The sequence below is a fragment of the Malus sylvestris genome, chromosome 17 (genome assembly GCF_916048215.2).
Source record: "Malus sylvestris chromosome 17, drMalSylv7.2, whole genome shotgun sequence".
Taxonomy (NCBI): domain Eukaryota; kingdom Viridiplantae; phylum Streptophyta; class Magnoliopsida; order Rosales; family Rosaceae; genus Malus; species Malus sylvestris.
The window spans coordinates 26,558,863-26,586,520 of record NC_062276.1 but is presented as its reverse complement, the minus strand read 5'-3'; the positions used below and the strand labels follow the sequence as shown (position 1 = coordinate 26,586,520).

General features: G+C 36.4%; 3 protein-coding genes and 2 long non-coding RNA genes across 8 annotated transcripts; 2 read left to right on the top strand and 3 right to left on the bottom strand.

The window, feature by feature from the left end:
• Nucleotides 1-8: 8 nt before the first annotated feature.
• Nucleotides 9-4,270, bottom strand: LOC126611346 (uncharacterized). Its single transcript, XR_007618812.1, has 2 exons — nt 4,194-4,270; nt 9-974 (listed from the first exon to the last, which is right to left on the bottom strand). It is a non-coding gene; the product is annotated as an uncharacterized LOC126611346 (long non-coding RNA).
• Nucleotides 4,271-7,793: 3,523 nt separating this feature from the next.
• On the top strand, nt 7,794-13,866 carry LOC126611336 (uncharacterized). 3 transcript variants are annotated; one of them, XM_050279566.1, is made up of 4 exons: nt 7,794-7,934; nt 11,454-11,519; nt 12,570-12,862; nt 12,949-13,866. In XM_050279566.1, exons 3-4 carry the CDS (start codon nt 12,584-12,586, stop codon nt 13,768-13,770), a joined length of 1,101 nt encoding a protein of 366 aa, XP_050135523.1. In that variant the 5' UTR covers nt 7,794-7,934; nt 11,454-11,519; nt 12,570-12,583; the 3' UTR covers nt 13,771-13,866. The 3 variants fall into 3 exon arrangements, with proteins under 3 accessions (XP_050135523.1, XP_050135522.1, XP_050135524.1); XM_050279565.1 differs by having other exon boundaries at nt 12,543-12,862; XM_050279567.1 differs by lacking the exons at nt 7,794-7,934; nt 11,454-11,519 and having other exon boundaries at nt 11,526-12,862.
• Nucleotides 8,575-10,954, bottom strand: LOC126611343 (uncharacterized). Its single transcript, XR_007618809.1, has 2 exons — nt 9,953-10,954; nt 8,575-9,847 (listed from the first exon to the last, which is right to left on the bottom strand). It is a non-coding gene; the product is annotated as an uncharacterized LOC126611343 (long non-coding RNA).
• Nucleotides 13,867-15,068: 1,202 nt separating the features above from the next.
• On the bottom strand, nt 15,069-18,527 carry LOC126611339 (uncharacterized). Of its 2 annotated transcripts, none has more exons than XM_050279570.1 (2): nt 18,200-18,527; nt 15,069-15,873 (listed from the first exon to the last, which is right to left on the bottom strand). In XM_050279570.1, the coding sequence occupies exon 2, from the start codon at nt 15,835-15,837 to the stop codon at nt 15,274-15,276; it is 564 nt and encodes a 187-aa protein (XP_050135527.1). In that variant the 5' UTR covers nt 15,838-15,873; nt 18,200-18,527; the 3' UTR covers nt 15,069-15,273. The 2 variants fall into 2 exon arrangements, with proteins under 2 accessions (XP_050135527.1, XP_050135526.1); XM_050279569.1 differs by having other exon boundaries at nt 15,069-15,883; nt 18,200-18,525.
• Nucleotides 18,528-25,558: 7,031 nt separating this feature from the next.
• LOC126611330 (putative UPF0481 protein At3g02645) lies at nt 25,559-27,543 on the top strand. The gene has a single exon (XM_050279557.1). It carries the CDS (start codon nt 25,681-25,683, stop codon nt 27,361-27,363), a length of 1,683 nt encoding a protein of 560 aa, XP_050135514.1. The 5' UTR covers nt 25,559-25,680; the 3' UTR covers nt 27,364-27,543.
• The last annotated feature ends 115 nt before the right edge of the window (nt 27,544-27,658 follow it).

Sequence of the window (27,658 nt, the reverse complement as noted above, 5' to 3'; positions counted from 1 at the left end):
ATCAAATAGATTCTAATTCTTACTCATTGTACGTAAACATGTGTTGACCCTAAAAACTACCAAGTCTACGTGGCACGCAGGCCGAGTAATCTATGAGCTAACTACATCCTTCAGTTGAATGCGGGGCGGGCCAACTCGACGGCCGAGCTCGGCCGGTGAGTAAATGTGTTGACGTTACGTTGAGCGTGCGGCTGACTTCGTCTTGCGATTGCGACCGAGGAAGGAACACGTCTCGGCCTCTTGGGTTCTCGAACCTGAAGACAAGGCTACTATTCTTACAAAGTTCACAAATCGTCATCGTCGGATTCAGTCACAGTGATGGTATTCATCAGAGTAAACTCACGCCGAATCGACACCAAAGTGTAAAGGCACAAATACTCAAAGCGGATATAAGTCTTAACAGTAAACGTGGTTCGGCCGTCGAAATGCCGAACTCTGAATCCAACTTGAGAATATCCAATCATAAAATAACTCGGCGTGCAATGTGCCAAGCCCAATGAGTTGTAACACCTCACTTCGCCGAGAAGGGTGATGAGATGACCTCGACCAATAAGGATTCGAAAATCCTTCTCGACCGAGACTTGGATAGACAACCATTCGCCCTTGATGCAATGTTGTTTATGCCAACTAAAGATGCTACGAGATCGGCTGATTCTACGGCGACAGTGTTGTTTATGCCAACTGAAGATATCACTGGTTGCCTTCACAGTACTGTTTATCCAAAATGTAGGTGTGTCGACAAAAAGAGAAAAGAAAAAATCTCAAGGTTGTTGAGAGAATTTGCGCAGGGCAGTTGTGTGTTTAATTAAAGGGGCTTGCATTTTGCTTGCAACTCTGTATTTATAGCATCCATATTTCCTTGGCACGGCCTGATAACTTGTAGAGTCCCACTGCATTTCATACTTCGCGAAACCGAAATTAATCTTCAGAGACCAAAGCATATCCTTCAAATAGACTTTCGTGATTTTCTAAACCTCATAAGAACCTATCCAAATAAAAGTCTTCTTATCATCATTGCCTAGCCCACCTAGGCTTGTCATCATTATCCAAGACCATCATTTCCCAAAAATGTCGCATGCATCCTGACCCCATGAGTATTAAATTAATTTTTAATTGTGTTTTACTCAAAAACCCATCTGGATGCATTCCGTATCTTGGTATCCCATTGCTTGCATTAATCCCCTCATAATTTCATCCCATTCATGCACCTTGACCTTTCAAACCTTATCCACCATGCTTCTCCAATTTGATAGCAGGAATCCCAAGTTTACTCAAACTGTCCATGTTTGAAGATATAATGATCAGATAATTAAAAGATAATTACTATGGCAAAAACCATAATATTATCCTTTAACAATAACAAAAATATCTTCATTTTTTTATCGACGGTGTAGAAGTATGCCTACTCAACAACCTTGATTACTCGAACCGATGATGTAAAATTGGGTCCAAACATTGCCCCCCAGTTTCCTTGAGCTTCGGCTCGTAAGCCGAATGGTTAAAGAAACTAAGCATCACAACACTTCATAATTCTTCCGAATAGAATACTTAAAACGGCCATACTTCCGCCGAACGCTAAATGGCGCCTCGGCCGGCTCCATTCCACTGACTTGAGATGGTGTTTGGCCAAACACCAGCAGTTTCACCGAATCAAACTAGTTCGTCATACAAATAAAACCACGCCACCTCATTCAGTCGTCTTAAAAACCATTAGATACCTTCGAACTAACTATCGAGCTCGACATATGGTGCGGCCAAGGCCAAGGCCGAGAAGAATTGGGTGTATAGCCTATATATATATATATATAACCCATTGTATTCAGCCGAACTTTCTTTTATTTGGCCAAAGAATTGTATTTGGCCAAATAATGCTGTTAGGAATTCACAGATCACTACATCACCAAACGAAAAGGCTAGCCCACGTGGAAGCCTACCATAATTTCATGAACTTTCCTTTGTCTTTTCCGTATGTGTCTCTCTTTTTGTTTCATGTGATGGGATGTTGTTGATGGGTCCTTCTGACATATCTATATACAAGCTTTGCAACCATGCATGCTCCCATAAATTCATTCGACCAAAATTATCTACCGAGTACACCATTATTTGACCAAAATTGTCTGCCAAGTACACCATCTTGTTGCCCCCTTTATTTTTCAAGTATCGGCCCATAAAGCCGAATGGTCGAGAAAAATAATTTATTCCTTTCGGTTTTTTTTTTTTAAGTCCGCACCATCTTGTTTTCCTAAGTCTGCACCATCTTGTTGCCCCCTTTATTTTCTTAAGTATCGGCTTAATTAGCCAAATGATTAAGAAAATAATTTATTCATTTTCTTAATAAAAGAAAACAAAAGTGGCCGAACTAATAAAGAGGAGGAGGCCAACGATGCTTTATTCCAAGCTGAGATCTTTGTATATCAACACAGCCAATCAAATTTTGCATTGAGCCGAATAAAAAATCATCTCCAAATATGCTCGGCTTGACAAAAGATTTTTTAACATCGGCCACCAAATGTGTTGAACAATTAGTATGCCCCCCGGGCATAATAATTTCACCGATTTCGACTTTTAACTAGAACAACTTAGCCGAACGGGATTTCCCCATATCAGCTTTATCACCAATAATCATGTCAATTGGCGTAATTTCGGTGTCTAAGACCATGTCTCCAATTACCATATCAATTGATGTGGTTTTACGGTCTGAAGCCGTGTATCAGTCTTGTTCATCATTGGAACATTCATCTGACGAATCATTTTCCAAGTTAATTTGTGACTCAGAAATTTGAACTTTTTCTTCTAGGCCTACCACACTTTCAGTCTTGACCGAGACAACATGTGGCCTAGGTGTTTCTTTGGCCATCTTGGAAATTTCCTGAAGCCGAATTTTGATTGTGGCCGGAGCAAAAAATTGCCCCCCGACCTTAGGACTTAACCATTTTTCAAGTGGAATTGATCTGTAGTCAGAAATGTAAGGAAAACGTTCTTCATCTAGCCAGACATTAAATCGAGCCCTGTCCTCATTTACCCATTGCTCTTGCAGGGGAACAAGAGCTTTTATTCTCAACATGTAAGCAAATGGTTTTTGCATCTCTCTATGGCCACGAAGAACTTTTTCCACTTCCAAAGATCTTTTACATTCCTCATTGTGTTTTTTTAATTCCTCTAGGAGCTCGTACAATCGGCTACATGAAGCCAGATTGACATCTTGATATATCATATGAACTTCGTAGTTCTAGCACTGGGTCCCACTGGGTCCCACTGGGTGTGCCAAAATGTTGACCCTAAAAACTACCAAGCCTACGTGGCGCGTATGTCGAGTAATCTATGAGCTAACTACGTCATTCGATTGAATGCGGGGCATGCCAACTCGACGACCGAGCTCGGCCGATGAGTAAATGTGTTGACGTTATGTTGAGCGTGCGGCTGACTTTGTCTTGCGATTGTGACCGACGAAGGAAACCGTCTCGGCTCTCGAACCTGAAGACAAGGCTATTATTCTTACGAAGTTCACAAATCGTCGTCGTCAGATTCAGTCACAGTGATGGTATTCGTCAGAGTAAACTCACGACGAATCGACACCAAGTGTAAGGACACAAATACTCAAAGTGGATATAAGTCTTAACAGTAAACGTGGTTCGACCATTAAAATGCCGAACTCTAAATCCAACTTGAGAGTATCCAATCATAAAATAACTCGACGTGCAATGTGCCGAGCCCAATAAGCTGTAACACCTTACTTCGTTGAGAAGGGTGATAAGATGACCTCGATCAATAAGGATTCGAAAATCCTTCTCGACGGAGACTTGGATAGACAACTAGTCCTTCTCGACACAATGTTGTTTATGCCAACTAAAGATGCTACGAGATCGGCTGATTCTACGGCAACAGTGCTATTTATGCCAACTAAAGATATCATCGGTTGCCTTCACAGTACTGTTTATCCAAAATGTAGGTGTGTCGACGAAAAGAGAAAAGAAAAAATCTCAAGGTTGTTGAGAGAATTTGCACAGGGCAGTTGTGTGTTTAATTAAAGGGGCTTGAATGTTGCTTGCAACTCTGTATTTATAGCATCCATATTTCCTTGGCACGGCCTGATAACTTGTAGACTCCCACTGCAATTCATACTTCGCGGAACCGAAATTAACCCTCAGAGACCAAAGCATATCCTTCAGATAGACTTTCGTGATTTTCTAAACCTCATAAAAACCTATCCAATTAAAAGTCTTCTTATCATCATTGCCTAGCCCACCTAGGCTTGTCATCATTATCCAAGACCATCATTTCCCAAAAATGTCGCATGCATCCTGACCTCATGAGTATTAAATTAATTTTTAATTGTGTTTTACTCAAAAACCCATCTGGATGCATTCCGTATCTTGGTATCACATTGCTTGCATTAATCCCCTCATAATTTCATCCCATTCATGCACCTTGACCTTTCAAACCTTATCCACCATGCTTCTCCAATCTGATAGCAGGAATCCCAAGTTTACTCGAACTGTCCATGTTTGAAGATATAATGATCGGATAATTAAAAGATAATTACTATGGCAAAAACCATAATGTTATCCTTTAACAATAACAAAAATATCTTCATTTTTCGATCGACGGTGTAGAAGCATGCCTACTCAACGGCCTTGATTACTCGGACCGATGATGTAAAATTGGGTCCAAACAACATGCCATTAGATTCAACTGTTAAAAATCTATTATCTCTATTAATTAATAAAACCCTCTTTGTCAACCAAAAGAGGGTGAAAAGACTGTTTAGTCTTCTATCATACAAAAAAAATGATGAGCAATAATGTAATTTCACAAGTTCAAATTTTATTGTTTTTTATTGAAGTCTCACCTACATGTGATGTTAAAATATCTTCAATATTTAAAAATTAAAAAAAAAAACAATATATTTACTTTGAGGGGTGGCTTTTATAATGTAATTTTGAGTGATAGATGTTGGAAAAACAGCAATCAATGATGCAAACTAATGTAACAACAGTAGATTAAACGTAGGAATTTGATAATCTATGTCTATATATATGTATATTTGAATAATTTGAATGTGAACAGCAACTATAAAATGATTCTAGTAGAGGAAATTGAAGTAAACTGACTTGGTATTGAGATAGAGGACTGCAGATGATGCAGTATCCTGTCCTAAATGATTTTTTTTTAACTAGCAATATTATCTAAGGGTAAGAGGGAGGGGTGGGCCTCACAATAGGGGCTAGCAATTATGTGGTTCAAATCCGCCTTTGGCGATAATTGAACTTAAAACCTCTCACTTATATGTGAAGAGTAATTCACTAGACTATGTTGACTATATCATCTGACACACTAATTGAGTCCCACGTGAGGAGGCACGTTAAATATCTCACATCGACTGTATCTCTTACAAAATAAGAGTTTAAATGCTAAACGATCTGAGAGGAGGAATAAATGATATGCTTTGACTTAACTTTGCCAAGTGAAAACATATTAGATTTACATGGTAGTCTAGTGGATATAGTTGATCTTGAATTATTCAGTGTTGTAGCATACCGAGACAATATGCCTCACACGTATCACTTTTTAACAAATAATAGTTTATACGTTTTTGTTCATTTTGGTCTTAAACATATCTTAGGATTCATGAGAGCTTAGCTTTTTTACGATTCTCATAAATATGACCCCACATTTAGTCTCACATAAGCGACATCGACTAAGAATTTTCTGCCTAAATTCCTCTTAACGCTAAGAAAGCAATGCCATTAAATGCATAGTTTATGCTACACATCAACACATAACACACTAATCACCATAGGTTTGAGTTGAATTTGTGTGTTCAATTTATTAAGTCTCAACTGTCTCACTTGATCAATTTACCTAGTGAACCTAGATCATGGAATCTCCAATTAACTAGGTTAAGTTTTCATCAAATTTGACCGGATGTAAACCCATTCCCTTTTATGTAGACTTGATTTGCTCTGTCATTGAATCAAAATCAAGTAGTAGGTAACCACGAGTCTAGACCTGGCATTCGTGTTGTGTTTTCTCTGTTTGTGTCGTTTTCGTGTCATACCCGATATCTTAACGGGTCGTGTCGTGTAACACCCGTTAAAATAAATGTGTAAAATGACCCAACCCGAAATCGACCTGATAATATTAACAGGTAATATGATCCGACACATTACCTGTTAAGGAAAATATATTTTAAACCAATAAATAATCAAATGAAAAACATAATACTAAATAAGTATATACATACCATATTGTCACATCCAAAACATAAAAACGTATTTTTCTTTTAAGTATATTTTCGCTCACCTAAATTGATCAAATGGTAAAATTGGAAAATATTGGCATCGATAAGGGGTTTTTTCGTCCAAAATAGTTCTAATAATATAAGTGAAATAGAATCCAACAATACATATTTACTCTTATTTAACTTATGGCTATTATTTAAGTAAAGTCTATAATAGTTTTTTAATTAATGTAGAAGTATAAAAAATATAGAAAAAAAAATTTAAAAGCTCATAATGACAAGCTTTACAACTTTCATGAAGAGATTAACTTCGAAATTTGCCACTATAATCATATAAATCATATATCAAAATTTAACCGTTGATTGTTGTTTACATTTACGCTTCATTGTTCTCATCAAATTTTGTTTTATCAGATTTTATTTTTTGAAAACATAATCTATTAGAGGATGCAGGAAGATGAACGGTTTGGATCGTTAATATTATATTCAGAGTTTTATGGTTAGTGAAAATATTGTTTGATGCTTATAAAGTTTCTACAAACTATATGACATCGACTAATATTTCAGTTAACCGTAAATATCGAAACGTGATATCAAAGATCTGAACCTTTCAACTTCTTACATTTGCTAGATGATCATGTTTTCAAAAAAGAAAATTTAAAAAATGAATTTCAACAAGAAGAATAAAGTCTAAATGACAATCAACGGTTAAATATAAATTTAAAGTTTATGGATTATAGTGTTGGATTTTGAAGCTGACCCTTTCATGAAAGTTTGTAAAGCTTGTCACTATGAGTGATTGTATATATATATATATATATATATATATAATTTTTTTTTTACATTTTTAACACTTCTACAATAATTATTATTAATTTTATTAATTTTGCCGTCAAATAAAAAACATTATTCATGAGGGTTTGGAGGATTTTAAAAATCTAAACAATAATGTAAGTGTAACCATTATCTACTCGTAGAGGAATAATGATGAATCACGAGTGTTTGTATATTCTTTCACATTTATCATACTTGTATGTATGTCTTCTAAGTTCTTACCTATACAAATATTATACTAGTTTATTTTAATTTTGGATAACAACACGTTAAGTAAAATTTATCCTAGTAAAGATACTCAGGAACTCTCATAATAAAAATAAATAATGACTAAAACCTTTTTTTTAAAAAAACTTATATAGAATAATAATACAAAACTATATATTTAATATATAATATATTGTATATATTAATATGACTATTGTATTTTATAATAAATCTTTTAGTAATTAAACTTTAAAATTATCAAAATAAATTTTTTCTTAACGGGGTGAAACGGATTACCCACGTGTATATCCGTTATTAACGGGTTATCCGATAATGATCTGATTAGTTATCGTATTGACTCGAAATCCGTTATTTTCGTGTCGTTTTCATGTCGTGTCAGAAATTACGGATCTACATGAGTCCCTTCGATTAGGTTTGGAACCATTTGAGTCAATTCTTAAAAAAAAAAACAAAAAAAGAAGAAAAAAGTGAAGATATTATTGTGGTCCTTCATACACAGAATCACTCGCAAAACACAAAAACCCTCGTTTTGCATATGATTTTTCATCTTCTCTTCTCTAAGACAGGGAACCCTCTCTGCCTTAACCCTTTCCTCTGCCGCCCAGCGACGCTGCTACTTTTTTGACTGATGGTAACTCTTTCTCTATACCACATTGCCTATTTGGTCTCTTGTAGCTTAACCTCGATGCATTTTTGTGGTGTGTTTGTTTGTTTAACTTGTGTTTGGTAAGCTGGAAACGAACTGACTTGAACTTTCACAATTTGGATTTCGTAATGTGTTATGCTTGTTCGAGCTGATTACCCTTTGAGATTTGTTTTGAGTGTGACATTTTCCCCCCAAATTGCTTTAGGTTACTCACTTTCTTTCTGTCTTGCACGTCGATTTGTCAAATAGGTTGGAATAGTTCTGGATATATATTTCAATTTGTTAAAATGTCGTTCGGAAAATTAAGGGTGATGTCAATTTTGTTTTTCATTATTATCTTTTATTTCTAGTGTTTTGTTTAAGTTGATTATGTTCTTCCAAGCCGATTCTCAGTTTTGTTGTTTGCTACCCACTCTTAGTGTGTGGGGTGCCCTACTAACCCGAGTAGCTAAGGAGTGCTTAATGTGACCTCACACACCAAATGGTGGTGAGCAGATTCAAACACAATACCCACTTAGCTTAGGCTCCATCACCAATAAATCATTTTAACGCCCTACTTATTAACTACATTGTAAAAGATGAAGAATTGGTACAAAGAAAGATGAAGATGATAGAGAGAGAAACCAGAAAGATTGTATTGATTAAAATGGAGAAAATGTATACAAAAGAACTTAAAGAAATGATAGCTAAACAATCCCTTATATAGCCATATAACCTAATTACAATAATACCCTAATTACAATAATACCCCTTTCTGTTATATCAGTTATTACTCCCCCCTCAAACTGAACTCTGGAGTATCCAAGTGAAGTTTGAACTAGCCACGTGAGATTGATCTGGGAAAGATGCAGCGGCGCCCAATCGAAGTAACGTAATGACAGTTTCCTCTCCTCCAAAATAGGACGCCCAGTGAAGCCCTGTTCTTCCGTGAGCATCTCTGAAATTTGCAAAAATATGAACTGATTTTGTATTGAAGAAGCCACTTAAAATGTTGATCCAGTGCCTCATACCACTCATCAGTGCCATGTTCAACACCACAACGATCTTCAATTACAGTATCAGATATGCCACAAACAGTAGGAAGTGCAGGAATAATGAAGTCCCAAACTGTCATATTAATCTGGTCTTGGTCTGAACATATCCAACAAGTTTTCGACGGTGAACTGAGAATCCATAGTTGACACTGCCAAGAAACTAAATCTACCAAGGAGAATGACACTCCCAAGAAACTAAACTACCACGGAGAATGACACTCCAAGAAACTAAATCTACCAAGGAGAATGACACTCCAAGAAACCAAATCAGCCAAGGAGAATGACACTCCAAAGCACAACACAAATCTCACACTTCTACTAAAAATAGCAAATAAGGAGACTGACACTCCATGAACACAAATCATACTGCAACTTAGGAGAATGAAACTCCAAATCATACTGCAACTTAGGAGAATGAAACTCCAAGATTCATAGAAAGAATGACACTTTCTCCTTTAAATTGACAAGAAAACTAATACTTGCAGAGATCAACACATCAAGACCACAGCTTCACTTCAATTAAACCTTGAAAGTACATCAAAGACCACAACTTCAAGAAATAAGCGTTTCAGATCACCAAACACCCAATGTCTTCACCAGATCATCAAAATCGCAGAAACTCCCACACATTGTTGATGCAGAAAGAATAACACTGTCTTGAAAGATTGACACTCTCTTGACTACAAAACTTCGTATTTCTTCACATCAACATATCCAATACAATATATGCAGATGAACACAGACACCCAAATCAACACATATATCCCAGATCAATCAGAAATATCCCACTTCAATATCTTGAGAATTTAGCAACCCAGATATCAAAAATTGACTATAATCTTCGAATTAAAGAAATAACAACACCTGAAACAATCACGGAGACAAATATCCCACTTCAATATCTTGAGAATTTAGCAACCCAGATATCAAAAATTGACTATAATCTTCGAATTAAAGAAATAACAACACCTGAAACAATCACGGAGACACTGAGCAACCTAGAAGAATCCAACACTCTGATTGACACTCTGAAATCTGCCCTTGCCCTCTTCGAAGGCCGGTAGCTGTCATCGTCAGTATCTTGGTCATGGAGAAGATGGGGGAGCTTGCGTGAGGTGTGGATGCTGTCACGGTATCGATGCCATGTAAGGAAGCGCGGCCGGAGGAGAGAGCTTGCGAGAGGAGGGAGTTGCACTCGGAGGGATCGAGTTGGAGGGACTGAGTCGAATCGGCAACGCGAACGATCCGCTTTCCGAAGAGATTGAGTCGAATCGGCAATGCGAACGATCCGCTGTCCGATATTCAAGAGCCGGAGGACGAGCGATCGCCCGAGGAAGCCTCAGCCGCCTAAAACGACGCAGGTTCTGGGCTTTGGGAAAGCAGGTTCAGCTCTCGGAGTCGGAGATCAAGCAGCTCTGTGTCACTTCCAGGGAAACCCAGATGAAAAATTAAGATTCTTGATTCCTGTTCTCCATGGAAATGCTTGGATCAAGATCCCAGAAATTAAATCCAAAGATACGAGCTTTTCATTCGCAAAATTGGGAATTTCTTGAAGTTCTTCAAGATTAGTCTCAGAGATCATCTGCACGACCTCTCTGTGCAACTGGGTGTTCTCCCCCTTCTTGATTTCTTCGTAGGCCATGCGGAGAGCCTCCAACTCCATGGCTTGGTTGCTCTGGCTCCTCTCGGCGATGAAAGGAAGGCGCTTGAAACCCAGAGGAAAAACCCCAAAAACTAAACACTAAACACTAATCAAATAAGCGTAAACAAAAAAAAAAAAAATAAGGAAGAAAGATAGAAAGTAATGAGAAAAGAGGAATCGACCACCAAGATCCAGCGTGAGCCTTGGTGGCTCTGATACCATATTAACTACATTGTAAAAGATGAAGAATTGGTACAAAGAAAGATGAAGATGATAGAGAGAAAAACCAGAAAGATTGTATTGATTAAAATGGAGAAAATGTATACAAAAGAACTTAAAGAAATGATAGCTAAACAATCCCTCATATAGCCATATAACCTAATTACAATAATACCCTAATTACAATAATACCCCTTTCTGTTATATCAGTTGTTACTACTTGGCTACAAGCCCACGATCCTAGGCTCGGCTAAGCTACTCATTTCTTTATAATTTTTTAATTTTCAATGCTTCTGTTAATTTTAAGAGTTCTATGATTTTGGTTTTGTTTCTTTCGAGCGTTTTCGCTGACTTAGTTGTGCTGCAGTTGTACATTTCATGTTGTATGCTTCTATGCTGCTGTTGATTTAATTGTTCTGTTAACCGTATTTTTGATTTCGTATGCTTCTGTTAACTATATTTTCTGTGTTACCTGTAATGTTCCGATCACTATTGTTGGTTTACACTTTTACTTTATTTCATATGTTTTTAATTTTAATTTTTTTTAATCAAGTTTTGTTTTGAACTGTTAAATTAATAGTGTTGTTAATTGTAATTCTATGGTTGCAGACTTGCCTGTTGAGTTACCATAAGGCTCTTGAACTAGGGAGTTTTACTTGCAGTTTCTGGCTACTAGTAAGTTTTTTCTCTTCCACTTTTGATTACAATGTGTTTGAGTTCAATTTTGGATCACAGTCCTGTGGAAACTCTGATATCTGTTCAAGTGGAACCACATTGGTTTCACTTCCTTCATCTGCAATGGGGGTGGTTAGAAGTGTACCTAACGACTATGCATGTAACCCTAATCATTTTAAATATGGTTACCATACAGTGTTCTAGTAAATGGAGCTGAGAATTTGTTCGTGGAGGGTTTTGGGGTGGGGGTGTGTGGATTGTCTAGGGGTGGGAGGCTGAAGCCTCATACGTGTGCTAAAGATGAAAATTTGGACTGATGGACTACAAATTTTACTTGAGAAAGTTTTGTTTTCTGTCGGCTTGCCTGGAATATAGCTTGAATTAGTTAACTTGTGGAGTCCTGGAGAAGGCAAAAAAGAGAAGATGTAACTATTAACGCTAGTAATGTCATCATTGCAGGGTCTAGTGAAGAAGCGTGTATAATAGAGGAAGAAGGGTTTTTAGACTTTTTTTAGTGTGCTCTGTCTTAAGTTAGATCCGCCATATTGCATATCAAATTGTTTAGATGGGAAATGATTAGAGTGCGTAAACTGTGAATGAGTTTGCAAGACTGCAAATGATATTCAATCATATGAAGAGGAAGTTGAGGAACTGAAATGCATATCTGCTAGTAAGGCGTTACACTTACCTTCTTGTGATCTGTTAGCTTAATTGGAACTTAGGGTAGATATGTGTGACAATTGGACGACTATTCAGTGAGATATGCAGTATCCTTCTCATAAGGCTACCAAATTTTAAGGCGTTTCAAAACTCAAAAAGTTGTTCAGCGGTTGGAAGAGAATGCACATTTTCTGAAATTTGTGAATAAGATCATGCACTAGTTTTTTGTTTGTGTTTTGTTCTTGTAAAGTTTTGTAAATTTGGAGGCTACTGACCGTTTTGTGATTTGCTATTGTGTTTTACTGTTTTGTCGCAATCAGCTTGCCAGTTTATTTTCATTTTGCTGTTGTTTTTTATTTTTAGTTACTCCTGTTTTGTTGAAATTGGAAGACACTCGACAACCAATGACAAGGGGAAAATCGTTCACGCTGGATCAAGATGTGGCTGTTTGTAATGCTCGGTTAAGTGTCTCTCTGGATCCGCTCACTGTTGTTTCGCAACCTAAATGTATTTCCTGGGATCAAGTATACCAAAAATATGTTGAGATAACCGGTGATCAAAATGAGCGATCACGATGTTCTGTCCAGTCTAGATGGAAAATAATTCTTGGAAGTTGCAATCAGTTTCATGAATGTCTTACCAAAATAGAAGAAAAACAAAGTGGATTGACGGAATCTAACAAGGTGAGAATCTGTACCTTCCTTCACCTTCGTTCTTTTCCTTAGTAATAATTTTCCCAAAATAGCTAACTTCTTAAAATCATGTTTAGGTTCTTCAAGCAAATATATTGTACTTGAAGCTTGAGAAGAAACGTTTTGCGTTCAGTCATTGCTGGGAAATTTTGCAACATAACATCAAATGGAAAGGTTTGACACCGGCAAAGAGGTCTGATATTGATACTATGGTTGCAGACTGGTATGATCCTCCTATTGTGGCTGCAAACCTGAACATCACTTCCTCACCGATGAGGTCTGGTACTCGTACTATGGCTACAGACCCAAATGTTGATTCCTCACCCAAGAGGTCCGATCCTCCTACTATTGCTGCAAACTTGAACATCAATTCCTCACCGAAGAGGTCTGATCCTCATTCTATAGCTACAAACCCGAAGAACAATTCCTCATACTCCTTACAATCAAAGGAGACTCTCGTCTCACAGGACACTGACAAAGATCCATATTATACAGCTGAATTTCTTAAAAGGAAACGATCCAGAAGAAGAGCAGAAAAAGAAGCATACAAGAGAAGCAAGGTAGTAGAAACTCTGGATTCTCGTTTATGTGACGTGATGGAGAAGCTTACCAAACAATTGGCCGAAGCAGATGACAGAAAGGCGAAAATTGCAGAAAGAAAGGTAAAGGTGATGGAGGAAGCGAATGAAAGGGAGCAAAGAGAGCATGATGACCGAATTATGAGTATGGACACCACCAACATGGAGCCACGCGCAAGAGCTTACTACGAGCAGCGAAAGAATGATGTTTATTTCAAAACTATGGCACACAGTAAAAACTCCTCCAATATGGATCTTCACACAATAGCTCACTACGATCATAGCGATATTTATGCGAAAATGATGGCACGCGAATCATAATATGAACGTTGTTCTTATGAATCATGTTCTCCGTGACGATGTATCTTGAACTATGAAAGAATCGTGTTAGCTCTTTTGCTGAGCATTTTTGTCTTACGAGTGTTGATGAGTTTTACTTGTTTCTTCGCTTGCCAACTTATTCAGCAACATCATTCACGAGAACAGAGCATCATTGGTGGCCGGGGGGCCTCGGCGGATATCTTCCATCCGGCAGCCTTTCTAGTTGAACCCCTGCCATCCCTTACTTCACGCTGAGATCTTAATCCTCTTGGTGTTTGTTTGTGTTGATTTCTTGTCATTCTGACGAATCGATGACGCTTCCATGTTAGATTTCATCAGCATTTGAGGCTTACGAGTCATGAGTAGTTTTCATTGAAGTGCTTGTGCGATCTAAAAGTGGAAAATGAAAATAATACCTTGCTGAAACTAGAAGTGGAACGCATTTTCAATATGGGACTCGCTTATTGTAGTTTACTTATTTTGATACAATGATATATTTACACGAATGAGAAATAAATTGGTATCGAATTCGTCATTCACGAGATTTAAACTCAAGACTTCTCACTTTTTATTTTCTTTTGTGTTAGTATACGAATACAATGTCACAAATAAGAATGGTATGTATATTTTGTGTTCCTATTCTTGGTAAGTAATGCCATAAGTATTCACTCGAAATACCTCCCAAGTATGGACTAGTCTTGGACACTGAGCCCGTTTGGTGGCCAGGTGGTACAGACTATGATCAATTAAAATGGACTCAAATCCCTCTCTCTCTCTCTCCGTCCTACAACTGGGGGTGGGTCTTCGCGACTGTCATGGTCGCATCGTCGGCGGCGGCATCGAGAGTATAAGAGCTCTTAGATAACTTTGAAAAATAAAAGTAAAAATCAAGAGGTGGAACGTAAGAGCAAATTTCAAAAGGGAAGTTGGTTGCATAGAGAGGAGCAGCTTTTTGATCAGCTTCGACTGCAGACACCACAACTTTCATAGAACGAGTACACCATCACAGTGGCCTCCATGCCAATGATGCAACGCTGCGGTGTACCCATGCCATGTAAGTCTATCTCCAATTGATGACGAGCTAGATGAAGTTGTATGAGACTCCTTTGGCTACCATGGACTTAAAATAAATAATTCGACTATTTCGTTAGGTTATAATGAGGTTAACAGTTAGCTGGTTTATGTGCATTCGCAAATAACAACTTGGTGTAGTGAAATTTGGTCCTACAGCAGTTCGATAGCAGCAACATCAAATCAAAATCAGAACGACATAAACAACTTTATAAAAAGTAGGACAATTGAAGTAAGAATAATCATATTGCACAAGTTCCTGATAATATAGAATTTATATCAAAACTCAGAATCCCTAATGAAAGAAACGTTCAACAAAATCATCCACATCCTCGTATTGATCAAAAGCCGAAGATGGATTTACATGACCCGCACAAATCTTGATAAGACACCAACACATCTGTCATAACCGCTCAAAACCCGTCTAATTATTCAAAGCTCATCCTCCATCCTCAAGTACTCTCCAATATCAGTCTGGTGAAGCACCACAATTCCATTGGGGTCCAACTTCCTACAATCTTGAGTAGACTTGGCAGCAATCCCGAAACCCAAGGGCACATCTGACATTGAAAACACAACCACCCCATCACCCGGCACAATATTTTCTGTAATCCTCCCCAAACCACCTTTCAAAACATGGTTTCCGTACAAGAACGACATCTCGGAGGTAGGTTTGAGCCAGACCTTGTGTTTAGCATTTGATGCCAATAAACTTAGACATTGAACAGTTAAATGGAACTTGCCACCATGAGTGAACCTACCAATACAGGTGCCAAGAGAGACTAACTGGGTCCGAGCTATATTTGTAGCACGCTTTACTAGTGACTCGCTAACATAGTAAACTTTGTTCTTGTGGAGGCGAAAGCAGTAACGACCTGAACCGGGGTCTGGGCCTTCATGAGAAGGGTTCTCGACAATGCTTTTGAGGTTGTTGCCTGTAAACTTGAACAGCTTTTCAAACACCGTCGTGGTCTCAGTCTCGTCTAAGGGTCTCATCTTTGTCCGTGTTAAGTCTCCTAAGGTTCTGTACTGCTGATAATTCCTAGACACAGCACCATTCATTAATATTTAAACACTTTTCAAGAGGCACACAACCACTGGAGCATGGCTTCCCAGAACAATCACAGAATATTTCAGTCAATTGTTTTCATATTTATTTGGCAGAAACTTAATCACTCATGAATTGTATGCTTGATATACTCTTTGACACAAAAATATGCAAACTGTTGAGTTACATCAGTTAAACAAAAGCAAAAGGCACAAAAAGATGAACAGCTCCAGAACCACCATCCAAGCACAATACAAACCACAAAATGTTATAGTAAAGCCAATACAAACTTATTTCATAAGGCAACATAACTATCCAAAACTGTGAAGAAAGCATATTTGATCAGTTTCTAAATACTGAGGTATTCAAACAAAAAACTACTCAAGTTAACTCAGGAAAGGGGAAAAGGGGGAATTTCAAAACACAGATTGCCAATTTTCCACCGTCTAAAGTTTTAACGAGTTGGACTTGTTATTCTCAGAAAAGAAAAGTCAGACGAGAAAACTACTAGTTAGTTGTAATGGCAATAGAACAAAGAAAACATAACTGAACTAAGTCCAAGCTTTATGAAAAATCTATACAATAATTGTTGAGCACTAAAATCCAAAGGCTCTGAGACCTTGTTAGATGTACATCCACAAAAACCCCAGAAGCTCAAGTTGTTTGAAAAATTGACCAACAATGTCTATTAAGCAAAACACTAATAAAGATTAAACCAACAGCTTAACTTAAGTACTATTTAGAATAACGTCAGCAATGAAGTGAATTCGGATTCAAAGCTCCAAATGACAACAAGAAACATAAGTATCTGTGCTAGGGTAAAGTGAAACTTTACGACAAGTTCAAAACCCCATAACTAACACCGAAAACCGTCACAGCCGACCCCGAAAATGCAAGTGGAAACTAACCAAGTTGAAGAACAAATCAGAAACACAAATAAAACCAATTCAAATGTTCAAACAGGAATCAGAAATTCAAACAGCAAACCATAGCTCACAGATGACATAAATTTAGGCAGAATAATAATTTCGAAAACCAAGTTAATGAATTAATCCTATATAGTAAACCAACAAACAGAAACAAAAGCAAACAAGTTATGCATATCTTTGAAATGAACTTTAACCCCAGCGAATACAATAGAATGGAACTGTATTGCCTATAATTCTGAATCATTCAAAAGTTCCATGTCATTTGAATATTATCATTCAACAAATCCCCTTCCCACCTCTGTATTCTTACCATTCAACTTCACAGTACGAAAAATATCTACTGTCCATATGATCCACGTTTTAAATAACCAAATATTTATCACTCTTTCTTTGACACATTTATATGTTATTACGAGGTTTATATGAAAACATTAAGCTTTTGAAAAACTAAAACAAATATAAAAAAGGCGTGGATATCTTTATGCATTTGCACATATATATATATATCAAAACTACACTGCACATGAACGTAAATATCAAAGCCACAGTAGTACTACCACAAATCAGTGTTTACTAACTTCAACACTCGAACATGTTTTGATTCCATGCCATCTCAGCCTACTTATTTACTGATTAACTTCTACATGCCTACATTCAGTGGCCTTCTAGAACTACATTTCTGTGGCAGTGCCTAACCAAAACTGACGTTCTAATGTTCAACTTTCAAGAAAAAATAATTACTAAAACATAAAAATCACAAACTAGACTAAACAGATCATACTGGATTACATACACCATTGAAAGAAAAATTTGCATTGTAATTCAAGAATGTGGACATCATCATATAGCTTTAAGTTACTCTAAAAGCTTCCTCTCCCACAATTCTGAATCATTCAAAAGTTCCATGTCATTTGAATATTATCATTCAACAAGAAAATTTCTTTAAAAGTTATTTTCATTCCTATACTCCATCAATCTTTCTGCTCCTCATCCAACAGAATCGACCCCCTTATCAACATAATATCATTTTCCTTCACTTCTCATCTCATTTTTTTAAGAAAATATATTCAGCTTCTCGTCAAACTGTCTACTTCTAGTCCCTTTCTATGCTATATTTTTACTCTCACAAATCCCCTTCCTACCTCTGTATTCTTACCATTCAACTTCACAGTAAAAATATCTATTCTTACCATTTCAATCAGATTCTTCTAATTGACAATAATAGTAAGCATTACCAACATAGGAACAACAAAAACCACTAAAAATCAAAGAAAATCGCAAAACCCATGAAATTTAAAACCTGCAGAAACCCATGAAATTGAAAATAAAATCTGCAAAACCCATGAAATTGAAAAGAAAATCCGTAGAACACGAGACTAACCTTGCAAAGGTAGTCGTGGGTCGAGATTAGAAACGGCGAGAGGAAGTCGCGGGTCGCGGGTCACGGGGGTGAGAGACTGAGAGTGAGACAGCGACACTTGCAAATCGGCGAGATGTGAGAGACTGACTGACTGAGAGTGAGACGGGTCGCAGGTCGCTGGGAAGGAGGAAGACGAAGACTGATTGTGTCCAGAGAGGGTACGCGGAGCGGCGGAGCGGCGGAGGCTGGGAAGGAGAGGGTCCAGAGTACAGACAGAGGGATCAGGGATCGATATTTAGGCCTTAGGGTTTCAGACTGAACGACGTCGACCAATACCAAATACAAACTTTCAGACTGAACGAAACGCCGTTTCTAGTAATAAATATAAAACGATGTCGTTTGACAACACTTCAGTTCGGTTCGGTTCAATATTTTTCGGTCTTGATTAAGTTTTCGGTCCAATTTTTTTCGGTTTTCAGTTTTTCGAACCCATCCCTAGAACGAAGATAGGTATTGAGCGGCAGGTTAGAAGGGACTAGGTTATGATCACGTGTATTAGGGTGTAACAAAAGTAAATTGTATACGTAATACATATGGGCCACGTGGCATTGTGACATTCAGATTGAATAGATGATGGGCCAAAGCCCACATCTGAACCATTAAGTGGGGCAGAAATAGATAGCCCGTGAGAGAGGGTGTAATTTTTATTTATTAATTTATACTGCAATCTTTTATATGTTAAGCGGATGAGAAAATAAATTGGTTATGAACTTATCATTTTCGAGATTCGATCATAAAACTTCTCATTTACATGTGAATAAGAATAGTATTAGACTATAGTATATTTTTCATTTTAAAGGCTTAATAATTTATTTTTATCGAATGCTTTTACGCTAAGTGATGGAGGATTCTACCTAAGTGAGACAATGGGCGAGCCATAATAGTTTATTATTGGACTTGCTATTCAAGAGTCGAAACTAAGACTTTCCATTTGTAATTAGAGAGGCATATGACTAGAGCGTACAACTAAGTGACAGACCTTTCCATTAATTTAATTATTAATGTTGAGACAATTTTATTGGTTATCACTTTTTAGTTTTATGTTTCATCCGACACGTTCATATCAACCTTTCCTATCATATGTGTTTGAAATTGTTAACAGATGTTAGGTTTGTGATTTTCGCATCTCCAACTAAGGAGTTAAATTGCAAGTGGCCATTTACCATAGTGGTGAAAAGGAGCTGAGCGCTTTTATGATAGTGTGGGTTCAAATCCGCAGATAGCTAATCTAACATCTAATTTGATAAAATCTATTGTTTGACCAAAAAATAAATAAATGAGGAGTTAAATCTACAATAGAATGTCACGTATCAAAATTTAAAGGTAGAATGAAACTCCACGAGAGATTGTCAACCTCTTCCTCAAGACACCAACCATGTCACCAATTTTCTTATATTATCCTTGCAGTCAAATAATATGGGAAAATTTTTGAAATGTCATATGAACTTATACATTTTTTTTCAAATTGTCATACGAACTAAAATTTTAAGCAATTTGTCATATCAGTTATCTGAAATCATTAACTTTTCATCTAACATCCGTTAGTTTTTCATAAAAATAAATCATATACACCACACATAACTTGTGTTCAGGGTTACTCACAAGTTTTATATTTTAGTTTTTATTCTTGTACATAGATATATTACACATGGGGTGGGGGGAATAAATCAGTTTAAGACTTTTGACCTGAAATGAAATAATTATCCTTATTACTTAGTACAATGGTTTTGCGATATTCTTCTTCACTTGAAGTCATTGTTCTAAAAATTTCTTGCCTAGCTCCGCCTAGGCGGTAGGTGGCTGGTCACTTCCCCAATTAGTCTCTAGGCCTTTGAAAATTAAGAAATTGTGCGTAGACCCGCTTAGGCGGGCGCCTCACAGGCCGTTTAGGTCTCGACTCTCACGTAAACAAAAAAATGATAACTTTCTTCCAACACATTAAAATTTTAATTTAATTAATAATTAATTCGACACAATTACTGGTTATCAATTTTTAGTTTTATGTTTCATCCGACACATTTATATCAGCCTTTCCTATTAGGAAAATTTTATTTGAACCCATATTTTGTATCTCAACACCCAACTTGTTTTTTGTACCTACATTGTATTTGATTTATCTATCATTATCTCTTTACACCCAACGTTATTTCTGAAATCACCCTTACTTATCAAAACTCAACTCAATCAAACTTCTTTTTACATCCAACTGAATCTACTTAAAAATAAATAAATAAATAAAACCCTAACCAGTCCATCATCTCCATGGAGCAAAGCCCCTTCTCTCTCTCTTTAAAAAATCATTCCATCTCCCATAGTTGCCATTCTGCACCCCAATCTACTCCTCCGTTGTCATCCAAATCTCTTCCTCTTCATTTTCTTCATCATTTGACATCTCTAAATTTCTAGAGCACTAATTAGCTTAATAATTAGTGTGTGTTCAATCGATTGGTTCAATTTTTACGTATTGATTCCGTTTTGTTTTCAATTAAATGAGCTTCTAGTTAAAGTGTTTAATGAGTTTGGTATGTTTCAATTAAATGAGAATCTTCTATACTCTATATTCCTATATGTGGTAGAAAAATGGGTACTTCCATGATACCTTTTGGTAGATAAATGAATATTTTTAACCGTGGATATTTATTTTTAATTTTTTTGTCGAAACCGTGGATATTTATTAGATACAAAAGTTGTGGACAACAATTCACATTACATTGAACTGTGGCTAAAAAGTATATCGCCTTTGCACGTTTTAAAGGTGCACTCATAGTTAAGCAGTTTTTATTGTGGAGCAAAATTTCGGGAATTGATCTAACCTAGATGTGTAATTGAGTTAAAGCATTTTAATGATAAACTAATAAATATTTAAACCACATATGGATTTAATATTGTAGTATCTTTTAACCTTTATATGCCACAAAAGTTGCAGACAAAAATTCACAATACATAGAATTGTGGTAAAAAAGTATATCGCCTTTGCACGTTTTATAGGTGAACTCATAGGTAAGCAGTTTTTATTGTTGACCAAAAGTTCAGGAATTGATACATTCAAGTTAGATCAATTCCCGAAGTTTTGGTCAATAATAAAAACTGCTTACCTACGAGTTCATCTATAAAACGTGCAAATGCGATATACTTTTTAACCACAGTTCTATGTATTGTGAATTTTTGTCCTCAACTTTTGTGGCATATAGAGGCTAAAAGATACTACGATATTAAATCCATATATGGTCGAAATATTTATCAGTTTAAACATTAAAATGCATAAACTCAATTACACATTCAGGTTAGATCAATTCCCGAAGTTTTACTCAACAATAAAAACTGCTTAGCTATGAGTTCGCCTATAAAACGTGCAAAGACAATATACTTTTTAGCCACAGTTCAATGTAATGTGAATTGTTGTCCACAACTTTGGTATCCAATAAATATCCACGGTTAAAAACATTCATTGATCTACCAAAAGTTATCATGGACGTACCCATTTTTCTACCACATATAGGAATATAGAGGCTAGAAGATTCTCATTTAATTGAAACATACCAAACTCATTAAACACTCTAACCAGAAGCTCATACCTATTATTAAGCTAATTAGTGCTCTAGAAATTTAGAGATGTCAAATGATGAAGAAAAGGAAGAGGAAGAGGTTTGGATGACTACGGAGGAGTAGATGGAGGTGCAGAATGACAACCATGGGAGGCGGAAGGATTTTTTAAAGAGAGAGAGAAGGGGATTTGCTCCATGGAGATGATGGACTGGTTAGAGTTTTATTTTTTACTTTTAAGTAGATTGAGTTGGGTGTAAAAAGAAATTTGATTGAGTTGAGTTTTGATAAGTAAGGACGGTGTCGGAAATAATGTTGGGTGTAAATAGATAATGATAGATAAATCAAATACAATATGGATATAAAAAGTAAGCTGGGTGTTGAGATACAAAATATGGGTTCAAATAAATTTTTTCTTCCTTTTATATGTGTTTGATTAGGGTTGTAAGGTTCGTGATTTTGGCTTCTTAATCTCCAACTGAGAAGTTAAATTTACAGTGGAATGTCAAGAAGCACTCCACGAGAGATTGTCAACCTCTTTCTCAAGACACCAGTCATGTCAACAATTTTCTTATATTATCTAGTGATCTTCCTCTTCACTTGTAAGTGAGAGATCTTAGGTTTGATTTTGGCCAAACGAATTTAAACCACTTTATTGCTAGCCCATTATGAGGCTAAACTCACAATTTTAGTGGAAATAATATCGTTTGTTAAAAAAAGAAAATTCTTCAAGTTTTCTCCCACCCTTCTCTCTTTCACATAAAAAAAACAAAAATATGAAATAACTATTCTCATCATTTAGTACAACAATTTTACGATATTTTTTTTCACTCATAAGTTAAAGGTCTACCGTAATCTCATGCTTTTATAAATAATCGTACATTCTCCATTTCAAAAAACAAAAAAACAAAAAAACAAAATATGTTCACAGTTTACACACGCAACAAGTCGGGATACAATAACGAGGGAAACAAAGGGCCCATTTTAATCATACAAAATCATATGAATAATGAATAATTACAGTGGAGAAATAGTAGCATGGAACTTTCATCCCATTCCCACAGGGCTCTTGAAGCAACATGTGAAACACATGTAGGATTAATTAGAAAGAAAACGTTATTCGTTGGATGCAGCCGGTAGGTATTAGTAATCGTCGAATGGGTCAATTCGCAATTACGCTGAAGGACAAATTTTTTACGTTTGAAGGGTTAAGGACAATTAAATTCGCAATTACGCTGAAGGACAAATTTTTTACGTTTGAAGGGTTAAGGACAATTAAATTAAGCATGAGGAAAACGCATTCACCACCATTGCATTCAATGTCCCCAAAAGTCAAAACTCTTTTGGATAGTGATAAGGATTTTAAGAAAGTTCAAGATTAAAGTATTAGGAGTTTTTGAGAAAATTCTAACTGTCTTCGGACAGAGAATTTCTAATTTTCATAGAATTACAAATGATAAGAATTAACAATTTACATTAGTGCTTAAAATTTCGTATGTTGAAATTTCATTGTTTGCATGTTGGCTAGTTAAAGAATATAAATGAACAAGAATTACAAAATTTTATTGTTCGGATATTTTCTGAAAATTTTATACTACACAAGGATACAAATTGAAAAAAAACATTAAACCGGTCATAGTATCATATATTACTAGCTATGTTGTTTAGCAAGTTGTGAACTCGTCGAAAATTGGAGCGTTAACAGGGTGAATACTGTAGCACAACTATAAGGTTTTAACATGAAGTTTCGAAAATGGTGTGCTAGATTTCCCATCTCATGGAATTTGCGAAAGGAATCTTCACCCCCTCCATTGTTTATTTTTTTCGTGTAGAATTTGTTGTTTCCCTCATTAGAAGTTACTAAACAAGATAAAAGAGCTTTCGCGTGCTGAAATCCTGACTTTTAAGAGGATTTCGTGTTTTTTTTATGCATCCAATCACAATGTAATACTTTGTTTACAAGAAGATCATAATTAAAATTGCAAAATTGAGCTACGTATAAAAGTAATTCGAATTGCAAACATGGGACTTTCTGGAAAAAGAGAGTTGGCAAAGAATTTGGTTATAAAGGGTTAGACCTCATTTGTTTTGCTTGGCTTTGTACAAGACTTGTCTTCTGTCTTTTGCTTAGGTATTAAATTCAAATCTACCAAAAGAATTATTATTATTTTTTTTTTAAAAAGAGAGACAACTAGTGGCAAGCCATATTATCCACCTCTTTCGGGAACCGAAAAGACTCATAAAGACATTCAGCCTCTTCCTGACCCTAGTCAAGTAGACTCACCAGCTTGGAGCCTACCAAGAGAATTATTAAACCAACCATTATTCACAGCTAAGGAAGGAACCAATATGGTTGTCCTCTTTCGTCTATACTGATGTAATTTGATCCAAGTTAACGAATTATTAAGTTAGGATAGGGTTTATGCTAATATTATGAAATATAGGCCCTCCACGCCATAATTATAAAATATTAAGAGTAATATGACGTAAATAGATGAGTTTAGAGTAGTATGCTTTATTATCTGCACTTCAATTCGAATATACATCTCTTTGTAGTTTACATAAATTTAATGTAATTATCTTATTATTTGTTAGGTAAAAAGGGTAATTATATGTACATGAACTATTATCTCAGCATTTTATAAATGACTAATGTGTCGTTTTTTTAGTAATTCAGATGAATTTAGTGTAAAAAATTAGTAATATTACGTACACTAACTATTAACTCAACATTTTAGACTGACTAATGTATCACATAATGAGATAGTTACATAATAATTGGTGGCATATTACAAAAAAATAATCGACCACATCAATTAGGATTTTACTTTATTTTTTAATCACTATGGCTTGAAATTGAACTTGGAACTTCTTTCAAATACTGATAAAAAAGAGTTATCATAACATCATTACATCAAGAGTTAGTTTACTTTTACACATATCAAAATAACTTATTTCAAACACTGATGAAAGAATTATCATTAGATGAAGAAGTTAGTCTGTTTTTAGATGGATCAAGAGTTAGCTGGTGACGATAGAAGTATTGATTACTGATTAACTAAGTACCATATACACCAATTAAATTTTATCTTCAACTGCATCCAATTAATTAGACATGTTTATAAATAGTCCTTTTTGTAGAATATCATCCCACAGGGCACTATCATCCCACGGGTACGCGTGAAATGGAGCCCAATGATTATGATTGTCACACGCACTAATCGCATTAATGGAGCCCTTGTCTACATTAATCACACACAAACTAATCGCATTAATGGAGCCCTTGTCTACATTAATCCTACTTGCACCAAGTGGGAATAACAAACATATAACTCCCTGTCACCAATACACAAATTATTACATATTTTTCATTATATTTAAGTATTTTGAACTTTTGACCTAGTTTATTTGTATTTATCAAGAAATTTTTCATAATGTTGGGAATACGGTTAGTTACACCGAGTGTAATAATGCAATTAGTTGAATTTATTTTTCAAGTTGCCAATTAGTTGTATTATTCCACTTGACATTATCGGACCGTGTTCTCGACATATTGAAAAATATCTTCTACTCATCACTCTACATCCTCTCTACTCTTGCTAACACCAATTACTTAAGGATTAGAATTTGATATAATGAAGACATGCCGTAGTTAACTCAGATCTATGTCATGAGCAAGCTGAAAGACACCTTTCATATGGTAAACAATTAAAGCATGAGGAAAACGCTTTCACAATTGATAAATTCAAAAACACTCTTAAAGGTGACTGACAATATTAATATGAGGACTCTCTCCTTAGTTCTTCTCATAACTTCCTCACAATCTGATCAGAAACTGTCATTCAACCCACCAAAAAAGTTTATGATCCTAAAAAAACCTAGAACAACACACCATAAACATGTCTTCTCTCCAACAAACTTTCTCTTCCAAATCTAGTTCGAACTTCAACGAGTTCCAATGGGTTATGCAAATCCGAAAAACACTCGAGGAAGAGCTTGACGATGGTAGCGAAATCCCTGTTTCCGTTTTCAATGTCCCGAAAACCCTTTTGGCCAGTGATCCTCATTCCTACACCCCACAAGAAGTTGCAATTGGTCCTTACCATTATTTCCGTCCGGAGCTCTACGAGATGGAGAGGTACAAAGTGGCTGCAGCTAAACGAACACAAAAGAATCTCCAGTGCCTTAAGTTCCAAAATCTGGTTGACCAATTGATAAAGTTTGAGCCGTGGATTCGTGCTTGCTACCACAAGTACCTGGATTTCAATGGTGAGACTCTAGGGTGGATGATGGCGATTGATGCATCGTTCTTGCTAGAGATGCTCCAAGTCTATGGGGCCAAAGAAGGGAAGATTTTGACAAGAGTTTCTTCAAAGATGTCACGCTTGGTTGACTATTCAGGCAGGAACTCAGCACACCATGCAATTCTAAGGGACTTGGTAATGCTCGAGAACCAAATCCCACTATTTGTGTCGAGAAAAATGTTGGAGTTCCAATTCCAATCGTTGGAAACTGCCGACGAGATGCTGCTTTCGATGTTGATGGGATTGTGCAAAGAGCTTTCACCCTTCAAGATGAAGGATGAGGACCTGCCGAAGATCAAAGTCTCAGAATGTGCTCACTTGCTAGACTTTTTGTACCAAATGATCACCCCCAAGCTAGAACGCCGGCCCTCTGAAATTGTAGAAGCTGAGGATCAAGGTGAAGCCGCAGACGAAGACAAGGAGTCAAAATCTACGAAGAGCCTGAATTACGTTAAACAACTTCTTAAGGAAGTATGGAAGCTGCTATCGAAACTAAACAAAGGGCCTGTACGTCTCCTTAAAAAAATACTTGTATCCCGACCTATTAAAGTGATATTTAAATTGCCTTGGACAATCCTCTCCAGCCTTCCTGGATTTGCACGTTCGAAACAACCTTTTGCTTCTTTATTCTCCACCCAAGACAAAGAAGAAATCAAACCCGAAAATGAGAGTTCCGTCAACATACCGCCATTGGTAGAGGAGATTACAATCCCTTCTGTGTCTGATCTTATGGAATCCGGGGTCCGTTTCGTGCCAACAAAGGGTTGCATTTCATCCATCTCCTTTGATCCCAAAACGGTCACACTTTACCTCCCCGCAACTAGCTTAGATATGAACGCAGAGGTGATCCTGAGAAACTTAGTAGCTTATGAAGCATCAAATGCATCAGGGCAGTTGGTTTTTACGCGCTACACGGAAATGATGAACAGGATTATAGACAAGGAGGAGGACGCAAAGCTGCTTAGAGATAAAGGTATAATTCTGAACCGTTTGAAGAGTGATGAAGAAGTGGCCAATCTGTTTAATGGTATGAGCAAGTCGATTCGGTTGGCGAAAGTGCCATTCTTGGACCAGGCGATTGACGATGTGAACAAGTATTACAACAGTAGATGGAAGGTTAAAATGGCAAAAATGTTCAAGGTTTATGTGGTTGGTTGCTGGCCAATTCTTTCTTTGTTGGCTGCCGTTTTTCTCTTGCTATTGATGACATTGCAAGCGGTTTGCTCAGTTTATAGCTGCGGTCGCACATTTGACATCAACACAACCACTACTACTTAGTGGTGATGCTTAATTTAGTTTTTTTGGGTGTGTTTAATTAGTTAATTATGTCTTAATCCCTTCTATTCTTGCTAAAGAAAAGGATATGGCTGGGTTTGCTTTCTTACTTTATCTATATATGTCTGTCTAAACTCTAAATGTATAAATTAATGAAAAAAGTCGTCCAACCATTGCGGATAATAGATATGTCCAAGAACTAACTGGCAGTAAGCTTGAGTCATTGTTAAATAATATAATCTACCAAGCTACCTAAAACTTTATAAAACTTATAGTGCATTTCAACCTTAAAAAGATA